The sequence below is a fragment of the Choloepus didactylus genome, chromosome 5 (assembly GCF_015220235.1).
Source record: "Choloepus didactylus isolate mChoDid1 chromosome 5, mChoDid1.pri, whole genome shotgun sequence".
NCBI lineage: Eukaryota > Metazoa > Chordata > Mammalia > Pilosa > Megalonychidae > Choloepus > Choloepus didactylus.
The window spans coordinates 38,493,266-38,505,352 of record NC_051311.1 but is presented as its reverse complement, the minus strand read 5'-3'; the positions used below and the strand labels follow the sequence as shown (position 1 = coordinate 38,505,352).

The following is a 12,087-nucleotide window of genomic DNA, read 5'->3' as shown; positions in this document are numbered from 1 at the left end:
CTTCTCAGCCAAACCCCCTCAAGTCTCCGTGGAGTTGGTGAGCCCATAAGTGAGAGTAACCAACTCTCAGTCCCTCAGACCAACAAGGAGGAAAGCTCTAAGCTTAGTAATTGTATGAATCATCATTTTAGCATTTAAAGCTAATCTTCCTTCTTGGAGACACCAAAGCCTTTTGGAATTGCAAACAAGCACCAAGTTGACTAACTGTTTTCTCCTTTCTTCATTCATGTAGCTGCCAACAAACACAATTTGCAATGCAAGCAGCAGGAAGGGTAAAGATGAGAAATACAAATTCCATATAAATCCAAAAGAATACGTAATCCCTGAGCAATTGAGACTCGGTGACCAAGGGGATAAAATGGCCTCTTCGTTCTTCTAAGTCATGCACTAGTCCCACCTCGATTCTTTCCCCCATCCCTGAACTCACTCAGGGCCGGAGGTGGCCCTTTCCACCTAACCAAGCAACTTTGCTACTGCTCCCTCCAGCACGAGTGCCCCTCTCCGGGCTTCCCTGTTCCTTCCCCTCTCTCTGGGCTATGGTCTCAGACGCCCTGACCTACTTTGTCCCCAGCTGACTCCTTCCTTTCTGAATCCTGTCAGAGTTCTAGAGATGGTTACTAAGATTTCTTCTCAAGTCTCAACACAGTGGCTTCTCTCACCCCCAAAATTCTGTCTCTGGTTCCCGAGTCTACAGATGAGTCAAATGTCTGTTTTAATGTTTACCAGTCTCTACTAGCCCTGGACTTTGTCTGTGTAAACAGACCACTACTTATTGGGAAATTTCCCTTTTTCCTTTTCTCTGGCACCTGAAACTCATCCCCTGCTTTAACAGATTATGGCAGTGCACAGCTTATAACAGAGAAAACTAAGCCCGATTTCTTGTGGAAGGTGCCCTGGGACAGAGGATTGACAGGGAAACAGACCCAGGACATGTGTGGTGTGGTGCTCTGGCTGCCAAGTGGCGAAGGGCGAGGGGAGCCTCAGGAAGCCCTCAGCGGGCTGCAGCCGCCAAGGACCTGCTCACTGTGCCCTCCCCACCCCCACCCCGGGCATGGGCACAGATCCTCACCTCGGTCAGCCCAGGCCTCACCCTGTCCCTCCCTCCCAGGGCGGGGTCCAATTGCACCTACAGCTTTAAGAGGGCCAGTCGGGGATCGGAGCCCAGGGACAAAGCCTGGCAGCAGAGGCAAGCCCAGCTGAAAGCTGACAAGTACGTCCTGATGGGATTCTTGGGGAGAGTGGAAAAGGGGGGAAAGGGAAGGGGAGAGAAGCAAGGGAAGAAGGGAGTGGAGTGAGGAGGGAGGGAGAACCGACGGAACGAGAGGGAAGAGGGCCAAAGAGCCAAGGGCAAGAGCCCAGAGGGAGCCACAGAAGGTTCCAGGTGTCTCCAGTTGCAGCCGAGAGAACAGATGTAAAACTGCCCAGGGGCGAGGTGAGCATGGGGCCATGCACAATGAGGAGGTGGACGCCATTCTAGGGATGCAGGAGATGAGATTTGGGGTGGAGAGGTCCTGCTTCATGTTTCCTGGTGTGGAAATCCCAGGGGCCACTGAGTTCTCACTTCTCCTTTAAGGATTATTGCCATCGTCTACCTTGCTCACTGCCCACTTGCATGGCTCACTTGCATACTGGAGCAGAGGCTTGTGCTGGGGGCCCGACCAGGGGAAGGGTAAAGGAATCACCAAGGTCAGTTTAAAGGAAGAGTCACAAGATTAGCTAGTCTCAGAACCACAGGTCTCTTCCACAGCTGTGTCCTTCTTAGGAAGGTGGGAAGAAATTTAGGGATAAGAGGTTATAAAAAAGTGCAAAAGGCTGGAATGTACTAGTAGAACAAGATCTCACTCCATATGCTGTTTCTGGACTCCCCCAGCAGCCCCTTTTTCTCACCGGCACCTTCTGAGCCCTGGAGAGAATAGTCCTGAGAGTCCTGCAACCTTCCCAAGGTGTCTGAGGAAAAAGATACAACCAGGGGGGTGTCTCCATGACAGGTCTTGTCTGTAGAAACAAACCTGGGCAGCAGCAGAGCACCAAGCTGGGTGGGGGATGCCAGAGTGGAGAGAAGGACTTCTCAGACGGGTTTCGACTTAACACCAGGCAAACACCCTTCAGACCCTCCAAACACCATTCACTGAGCTACACATTCGTGTACAAACTAAATACAAAATGCTGAAGGAGCAAGGAGTACAGAAGTAAACTAAGTTAGGTAGGGCCCCAAATCAGAAGGTCCTAAGGGGTGTAAGGCTTTGGCCAAGTTTGAAAGGAGCTGAGGGATATGAAATTGGCAGTGAGAGTCTGGATGAGGAAAGGGACACCATGAAATTTAGCTTCTCTGGAGAGAAGAGTTCCTGAGGGAAATATGGCCTCTAGCTAACAAATGAGTTGTGTTCCCAATATCATCTGTGAATTTGCTATGCGATGGGTGAAATACCTTTTCCGAAAACCAAAACCAAAAAAAAAAAAATAAGTGTCCCCAGTGCCCAGTGATCACATTCTCCTTGCAGCCTCAGAAAGCCTATTCCTTACTATAAGGCAGGCCTTGCTCTAAACACTTTACATTTATTACCTGATTTAATTCTCTCAACCACTCTAGGAGGTAGGTACTGTTGTTATTATTTCTATTTTATTGTTGGGAAAAGTGAGGCCCAGAGAGTTTAAGCCACTTGCCCCAGGTCACACAGCTAGTAAGTGACGTGACTTCCTAGGACTCAACCCCAAGCAGCCTACCTCCAGAGCCCACTCATAACTTCTACACTGAATTTCAAAGTGCGTCTACACTAAATTTCAAAACATACTTGTTTTTGCCAAAAATGTAGTTTGGCTATTGAAACGGTCACTCACCTCTCCATGACAGCATCAGCACTTGGCTGCATACTGATGAGCCATGGCTCCAGGTGGCTTTGCCTTCAGAAGGCCACTAGCTTCCATAATCTAAGCATGGAGAGATAAGAGTATGGGGTGCTGTCTGCTTAAGAAAAAGTACAGAAAAGGGGAAGAAGAGGGGGCTTACAAAGGTAAGAAAATCCACAGGACAAGAGCACTGGTGGGAAGGCCAGCGAGGAGAGAGGAGAATCACAATGGATGGAAAGCATGGACAAGGACCTGAGTGGCATGGGAAATGTGTGTGGGACTGGGGAACCCAACTGTCACTCAGGACTTTGGAGTAGGGGGAAGAGGAGGATGCTAAGTCTGTAGGAAGACCACCAGGTTAAGGGACATTGTACTGCAAAGCCCTAGCCTGATGGAAACCCATTTCCTCCCATAACCCAACTAACTTCTTCTTCTCTCCCACATTCCAGAATGATGGGTCGAGAGGCCCTGGCACTTGGCTGGAGCATGGCTGGGATCCTGGTGCTGCAGATGTTGGTGGCAGCAGCGCCCTCCCGATCCAGCCTGCACAGCAAGGCCGGGGTGTTCGCGGATCTAAGTGCCAATGAGCTGAAGGCCGTGCACAGCTTCCTTCAGTCCAAGAAGGATCTGAAGCTGGAGTCCTCCAAGGCTTTGACCATGGCCAAGAACTCTGTGTTCCTTGTTGAGATGCTGCTGCCCAGGAAGCAACAGGTGCTGAAATTTTTGGATGGAAGTGGAAGGCGTCCTGTTCGGGAAGCCCGGGCTGTCATCTTCTTTGGCGCCCAGGAGAAGCCCAATATCACTGAGTTTGCTGTGGGGCCTCTGCCACAGCCCTACTATCTGCGAGTGCTGCCCCTCAGGCCAGGGCGCCACCGCTCCTGGGCATCCAGACCCCTGTCCTCAGCTGAGTACATCCTCCTGAGCCACCTCCTGCAGGAAGTCACCAAACCCCTGCATCCATTTTTCCTCCATACCACAGGCTTCTCATTCCAAGACTGTCAGGACCGGTGCCTGACCTTCACCGACACGGCCCCCCGAGGCTTGGCTTCCGGTCAGCGCAGCAGTTGGTTTATCATACAGCGCTATGTAGAAGGCTACTTCTTGCACCCCACTGGGCTGGAGCTCCTTGTGAACCATGGGAGCACAGACTCCCGAGACTGGACAGTGGAGCAGGTCTGGTACAATGGGAAGTTCTACAGGAGCCCAGAAGAACTAGCGAGGAAGTATAATGACGGAGAGGTGGATCTGGTGATCCTGGAGGACCTACCTCTCAAGGGCAAGGAGTGTAACCACACAGAGAAGCCACCCCTCTTCTCCTCCTACAAGCCACGTGGGGCCTTCCCCACCCCCATCACCATGAAAAGCCCCTACGTGGTCCAGCCCCAAGGCCCCCGCTACAGACTGGAAGGCAACACTGTGCTCTACGGGGGCTGGAGCTTTGCCTTCAGATTGCGCTCCTCCTCAGGGTTGCAGATCCTGAACGTGAACTTCGGGGGAGAGCGTGTAGCCTATGAGGTGAGTGTGCAAGAGGCGGTGGCGCTGTACGGAGGACACACACCTGCAGGCATGCAGACCAACTACATCGACGCAGGCTGGGGCTTGGGCAGCGTCAGTCATGAGCTAGCCCCTGGCATTGACTGCCCGGAGACTGCCACCTTCTTAGACGCTCTCCACTCCTACGATGCCGATGGCCCCATCCACTATCCCCGAGCCCTCTGCCTCTTTGAGATGCCCACAGGGGTGCCCATTCGGCGGCATTTTAATTCCAACTTCAATGGTGGCTTCAACTTCTACGCAGGGCTGAAGGGCCAGGCACTCGTACTGCGGACAACTTCAACTGTCTACAATTACGATTACATTTGGGACTTCCTCTTCTACCCCAATGGGGTCATGGAGGCCAAGATGCATGCCACCGGCTACGTGTATGCCACCTTCTACACACCTGAGGGGCTGCGCTATGGCACCCGCCTGCACACCCACCTCCTTGGCAACATGCACACGCACTTGGTGCATTACCGCGTTGACCTGGATGTGGCAGGTAGGACTTGGGCTTCCTCTGTCTCAGTGGCCTAGGGCTGCCGCAACAAAGGACCACCAATGGGGGGGAGGGGGGAGGGGGGAAGGCTGCAAACAACAGAAATGTAGTCTCTTACAGGTGTGGAGGCCAGACGGCCAAAGTCAAGGTGTTGGCAGGGCCGTGCCCCCTCCAAAACCGCTAGGGAAGGATGCTCCTTTGCCTCTTTCTGCTTCTGGTGGCCCAGGTGTCCCACAGCTTGGGGCAGCCTCAGTCCTGTGTCCATCTCAGTCTTCACATGACCATCCTCTCCCTTGTACCTGCATCTCTGTGTCCAAATTTCCCTCTTCTCATAAGGACACCAGTCACGGTGGGTTTAGTGCCCACCCTAACCCTGTAGGATCTCATTGTCACTTGACTGCATCTGCAAATACCCTATTTCCAAATCAGGTCAATTCACAGGTACCAGGCTTAGAACCTGAGCCTTTCTTTTTGTTTGGGGGGGAGGGGTACAATTCAAACCACCACACTCACCTACTCCAGCATCTACCTCAGAACAATAATTTACACTTTTTCCAGGAGATGCCACTAAAACTCCCTTGGTGGCATCAAATCACGAGTATCTGCCCAGGCTACTTCTGTGAAACCTGCAGAGCTAGAACTTTTTGTGCTCCTGAAAAATGGTGAAAGTTACTACTGCCAAAGTTTTACACTGGATGCTATGGCTATGGAATGAGCGGGTCCTTGGCATCATGCTCCAGCTCAGAACTTGCCCTGGGGCTGCCTTGACCCTACAGAGAGGTGGGATAAATAGGAGTATGTGCACAGGGGTGTGGGATAATGCCTAGGTGTGTAAGAAATGTAGCTGACTGGCACTTGGAGGTGGAGTGGAGCGTTGTCTGGAAATACTCATGTCTCTTGGATTAGTGGTGTCGCCATTGAATGCAGAACCTGGGAAGCTATGGTGCAACGACGGGATTTGGCCTGATAAGTCAAATCACAGGACAGAGCAAGGCCACCAGGACCAGATAGGAGGCCTCCACCCACGCAGCCTCCCTCTCCCCTTTGGGCCCTGAAGGGCGCTGGACACCAGCCTGGGGAGAGATGAGCTGCCCTGCTCTCACGAGCTGCAGCCACAATAATCGGGCTTGGAGTCCAGCTCTTCAGAGGAATAACAGATTTGCTGCAACTGCTGTGTCCAGCCTCTGAGTGGTCTCCTAGTTCCTCCTGCATTTTTACTCCTTTCCTTCTCCCCCCACCCCTAGCTCAGTGCAGCCCCCCAGCCATGCTCTCCATTCCCAATGGCTGGCTGTCAGATGTGATTTGGGAGGGAAAGCCAAGTGCAGAACAAGGATGCTCCAGTTCAGGGAGGTGGATGCTCATTCTCCCTTATCCCTGAACATGTCCAGGCACTAGGAATAGTTTCCAGACACTGCAGATGAAGCTGGAGAACATCACAAACCCCTGGAACCCCAGATACCACCTGGTCCAGCCAACCCTGAAGCAGAGGCAGTACCGCCGTGAGCGCCACGCAGCCTTTCACTTTGGTCGGACCTTGCCCAAGTACCTGCTCTTCACCAGCCCCAAGGAGAATCCCTGGGGCCATAAACGCAGCTACCGTGTGCAGATCCACTCCATGGCCCACCAGGTGCTGCCCAAGGGCTGGCAGGAGGAGCAGGCTGTCACCTGGGCCAGGTGAGGGGAGTGCCCAGGGAGGCTGGGGAGGACTGGGGGCTCCTCTTCGTGTCCCTGGGTGTCTGTCTGCATATATGTATGTCCATGTTTCTGTCTCTGTGTGACTCCGTGTTTGTGTGGTTGTATGTTTTCTCTATGTATAGCTGGGTGTGCATGTCTGTGTTTCTGAGTGTGTCTGTGTATCTTTGCAAGTGTGTCTGTGTGTGTGTTTGTGTGTATGTGTCTGTGCATTTCATGAGGGGGAGGAAGGAACTCACGCTTAGTGCTGAGCCTTGGAGGAGAGCTCCCATTGGGGGAAGTCAGGAAATTTTCCCCCTTCATTGACCCTGAAGATGGTCCCTGGAAGGGGCTAGGAGGCCACCCTGGCACCCAGGGTCCCAAGGCTCCCCCTCGGCCCTGGCAGGTACCCCCTGGCAGTGACCAAGTACCAGGAGTCCGAGCTGTTCAGCAGCAGCATCTACAACCAGAACGACCCCTGGGACCCCCCTGTGGTCTTTGAGGAATTCCTTCACAACAATGAGAAGATTGAAAATGAGGTACTGGCTGCCCCCAGCCCTGCCCAGCTCTGGCCCTGCCCTCTTCCAGCCCCAGCCCCAAGACCCCGCTTCTCACCAGCAGAGAACCCTAAGCACCCTTTGCCTGAATCTGTCCCTAATTCCAGGATGGACAGTGGTGACTTGCTATATGTAAAACACATTCAGAAGTCATTACAGATGTGCCCAGGTCTTTAAAATGGGGCTCGAGGGGCTCCAGAGAAATTTCTAGATCTGACTGAAAATGCCCTGCCCCCTAAAGCCCACCTCCCTCTCTCCTCCTCTGAACTTCCTCACCACTGCCCATTCCCTTCCTCCCACAGGACTTGGTGGCCTGGGTGACAGTGGGTTTCCTACACATCCCACACTCAGAGGATATTCCCAACACAGCCACGCCGGGAAACTCTGTGGGCTTCCTGCTCCGTCCCTTCAACTTCTTCCCAGAGGACCCTTCCGTGATGTCCAGAGACACTGTGATCGTGTGGCCTCGGGACAGCGGCCACAGCTCCGTTGAGCGTTGGATTCCTGAGGAGCCTGGGGACTGCTGGGAGCTTCCCTCCTTTACATACAATGGAACCTACAGGCCTGTGTGAAGGGGCTCCAGACCCCCAAATCGCCCTGAAGCCTGAGCTCCTCACATACTGACAATAAACCCCTAGGAGTCCAGCTCTATTTGTTGTTTCTTGGGGAGGGAGGCGCAGTGCTCGAGGGGACACACGCACAGGCCATGCATGCAGGACACAAATGTACATATCAGAGCATTTAACCGAGGGCTACAGGCACACTTGGTCTACTCTAATCCACAGAAGACCTCCGTTGCTAAGTCATAGGAAACTCAATGAAATACTAATTTTTGCCTGTAAGGCTGTTTAAAAAATATATACCTAAGGCTGACAACTCACTACTGTGGAGACGGAGGATAACTCCTTCATTGCTGATGGGCGTGCAAAATGGTGCACCCCATAAAGAAGACAATTTGGAAAAATCTATTAGGATTACCCTTTGGCACACTAATCCTACTTGTAGGAATTTATCACAGCATTCTCCCTATAAACACAGGAAAAATACATGTACAAGGTTACTCATTGCAGTATTGTTTATAATAGCAAAAGTCCGGTGACAACCCAAATGTCCATCTATAGGAGAGACCAGTTGAATGAACTACAGCACAAGAATACACTGTACTGTTTAGTGACTGTAAAAGAAATACGAGTGAGGATCTTCTCTGTGTACTGATATGGAAAGGTCTTCAAGCTATATGAAATAAGAAAAGAAAATTGGCACAAAAACAATATATATAGTACGCTAACTTCCGTGGAAGAGAAGAAGGGAAGAAATACATATCTATACTTGTATTAGCTTTAAAAGGTACACAAGAAACTACTAAAAAATGGTTAGCTGTAGTTGATGGGGGAAGATAGGTGGATGAGGACAGGGATAGCATCAGTATTTCTCGATGTAAAACATGTCCATGTTGTGAACCTTGAGGACATAATGCTAAGTGAAATAAGCCAACCACAAAAGGACAAATACTGAATGATTTCACTAATATGAACTAACTAGAATATGTAAACTCGGGGTCTTAAAAGGTAGAATATAGGATACCTAGGATTACAGAAGCTAGAGAAGGGGGAGCAGTTGCCTGATATATAAAGAGTTTTCAACAAGGTTGCACTTAAATGTTTGGAAATGGATGGAGGTGAGGGTAGCTCATTATTGGGATTATCAGAAGAAATGGTGCTGTATGGTGGGTGAATTTGAAAGGGGTTGTTGAGAGTCATATATGTCACCAATCAACACAGCAAATATACATAAGTTGTTGCATAAACTAGTACAAAGGTACAACACTTGTACAAAAAAGTTAACAACAGAGTAGTATATGGGGGGAAATTATCTGTTGCAGGCTAGGGACTATGGTTAACAGTAATATCTTACTGTTTTTTCATCAGCAGTGGCAGGTGTGCCATGCCAATACTAGGGGTCAATAATAGAGGGGGCATAAGGGATATGGGGTGTTTGGGGTTTTCTTTTTTCATGCCTATCTGATATATTTCTTTGTGGAACAATGAAAATGGTCTGAAATTGAGTGTGATGATACTGTGAGACACTGACTGCATTACTTTGGATGGAATATATGGTATGTGAATATATCTCAATAAGATTTGCATATAAAAAGAGCAAAACATGTTTATATTGTTTTTATTTTTTAATCATGTGAATGTATTGCCTATTTTTTTTCATTTTTTAATTGATTTTTTCATTGAGATTGTTCAGATACCATACAACTATCCAAAGATCCAAAGTGTACAATCACTTGCCCCTGGGTACCCTCATACAGTTGTGCATCCATGAACACATTTTTTTTTTTCAATTTTTAGAACACTTTCACTACTCCAGAAAAGAAACAAAGACAAAAAAAGGAAACTCACATCATTCCATACCCTTAACCATGCCCCCCCTCCATTGTTGATTCATAGTTCTGGTAGAGTACATTTGTTACTGTTGATGAAATAATGTTAAAATACTACTAACTGTAGTATATAGTTTGTAATAGGTATATATTTTTTCCCTATATGACTCTCTATTATTAACCTCTAGTTATAGTGACATACATTTGTTCTAGTTTGTGAGAGAGATTTCTAATATTTGTATAGTTAATCATGGACATTGTCCACCGCAAGATTCACTGTTTTATACATTCCCGTTTTCTAACTTCCAACTTTCCTTCTGGTGACATGCATGACTCTGAGCTTACACTTTTCACCACCTTCACACACCTTTCAACACTTAGTTATTCTCATTACATGCTACCATCACCCCTGTCCATTTCCAAATATTTTAAGTTCACCCTAGTTGAACATTCTGCTCATACTAAGCAACTGTTCCCCATTCTTAAGCCTCATTCTCTGTCCTGGCAACTTATATTTCATGTCTATGAGTTTACATATTATAATTAATTCATATCAGTGAGACCCTGCAATATTTGTCTTTATGTGTCTGTCTTATTTCACTCAATATAGTGCCCTCAAGGTTTCTTCATCAACCCATTTCTTTTAAGATGGTTTTGTTCAAACACTATACACTCCATCCTAAGTAAACAATCATTGGTTCCCCGTATAGTCACGTATTTGTGTATTGAGCACCATCGCCACTCTGTATATAAGGACATTTCTTCCACAAAGACGGAGAGTCAAAGAAGTCAAAAGAAAAAGGCAAGAGAGAGAAAAACAAACAAACAAACAAAAACTTGATAGCTAGAAGGTGACAAAAGGAAAGATAGCATTAACCTAAACTAGAATAAAGAGTCAGACAACATCACCAATGCCTGGAGTCCCATACCCTTCCCCTATTCCCCACCCCCCACCATATGCATTTAGCTTTGGTATATTGCTTTTGTTACATTAAAGGAAGCATAATACAATGTTTCTGTTAATTCTAGCCTCTAGTTTGCATTGATTGTATTTCCCCCCCAATCCCACCCTATTTTTAACATCTTGCAATGTTAACATTCATTTGTTCTACCTCGTGTAAAAACATATTTGTACCTTTTATTACAATCGTTGAGCATCCTAGGTTTCCCTGAGTTACACAGTCCCAGTTTTTATCGTTCATCTTTTGTTCTGGTGTCCCACATGATCCCAGCCTTCCTCTTTCAACCATATTCACAGTCATCTTTGTTCAGTGTACTTACATTGCTGTGCTACTATCTCCCAAAATTGTTTTCCAAACCTCTCACTCTCGTCTTTTCCTTTCTGTCTTCAGCGCTTCCTTTAGTGTTTCCTGTAGAGCAGGTATCTTGTTTACAAACTCGGTCATTGTCTGTTTGTCAGAGAATATTTTAAGCTCTCCCTCATATGTGAAGGATAGTTTTGCCTGATATAGGATTCTTGGTTGGTGGTTTTTCTCTTTCAGTATCTTAAATATATCATCCCACTTCCTTCTTGCCTCCATGGTTTCTATTGAGAAATCCACACGTAGTCTTATCAAGCTTCCTTTGTATGTGATAGATCGTTTCTCTCTTGCTGCTTTCAGGATTCTCTATCTTTGATGTTTGATAATCTGATTATTAAGTGTCTTGGCGTAGGCCTATCCAGATCTATTCTGTTTGGGGTACACTGCCCTTCTTGGATCCATAATTTTATGTCTTTCATAAGAGATGGGAAATTTTCATTATTTCCTCTATTATTGTTTCTGCCCCTTTTCCCTTCTCTTTTCCTTCTGGGACACCAATGACAGGTAAATTCTTGCTTTTCGTTTTGTCTTTAAGTTCCTGGAGACGTTGCTTGTATTTTTCCATTCTTTTCTCTATCTGTTCTTTTGCGTGTAGGTTTTCAGGTGCCTTGTTCTCCAGTTCCTGAATGTTTTCTTCCGCCTCTTGAGATCTGCTGTTGTATGTTTCCAGTGTGTCTTTCATCTTCTGTTGTGCCTTTCATTTCCATAGATTCTGCCAGTTGGTTTTTTGAACTTTAAATTTCTACCTTATGTACATCCTGTGTTTTCATTATATGGTTCATCTCTTTTGCCATATCTTCCCTAAAATTTTTTAATTGACTTATTATTAGTTGTTTCAATTCCTGCATCACAGTTGAAGTGCAAGTTTGTTCCCCTGCCCGGGCCATAACCTCATTTTTCTTGGTGTAGGTTGTAGTTTTCTGTTGTCTAGGCATGATTTCCTTGGTTACCCCCAATCAGGCCTCCTCAGACCAGAATGGGCTAAGGTCCCAGAAGGAAGAAATATTCAGTATCTGGTTTCCCTGAGGGTGTGTCTTAGAAAATTGGTACACCCTCTGATGCCTCCAGTCACTGGGCTTTTCTGCCCAGTAGGTGGCGCCTGTTAGCTTATAATTTTTGACTGGTGTAGGGAGGTGTGGCTCTTTTTCCCCAAGTTCTGAATGAAAGGCAGGTAGTAGAGCTGGGCCCCACATCTTTCCTCTTAGAGAAGATAGACCCCCTAGGGGGAGGTCATTAGCATTTCAATGGTCTCTCTCTGCCTGTGCC

General features: G+C 47.8%; 1 protein-coding gene across 1 annotated transcript; it reads left to right on the top strand.

Annotated features, from left to right (window-relative positions):
• The first annotated feature begins 1,132 nt into the window (after positions 1 to 1,132).
• On the top strand, positions 1,133 to 7,755 carry AOC1 (amine oxidase copper containing 1). The gene is made up of 5 exons (XM_037835831.1): positions 1,133 to 1,210; positions 3,297 to 4,885; positions 6,271 to 6,556; positions 6,960 to 7,092; positions 7,413 to 7,755. Exons 2-5 carry the CDS (start codon positions 3,298 to 3,300, stop codon positions 7,680 to 7,682), a joined length of 2,277 nt encoding a protein of 758 aa, XP_037691759.1. The 5' UTR covers positions 1,133 to 1,210; position 3,297; the 3' UTR covers positions 7,683 to 7,755.
• Positions 7,756 to 12,087: the final 4,332 nt, after the last annotated feature.

Coding starts and splice junctions, on each gene's coding strand:
- AOC1 (XM_037835831.1), top strand. CDS start 3,298: ATGATGGGTCGAGAGGCCCTGGCACTTGGCTGGAGCATGGCTGGGATC. Junction 4,886..6,270: donor CGTTGACCTGGATGTGGCAG/GTAGGACTTGGG, acceptor GAACATGTCCAG/GCACTAGGAATAGTTTCCAG. Junction 7,093..7,412: donor ATGAGAAGATTGAAAATGAG/GTACTGGCTGCC, acceptor TTCCTCCCACAG/GACTTGGTGGCCTGGGTGAC.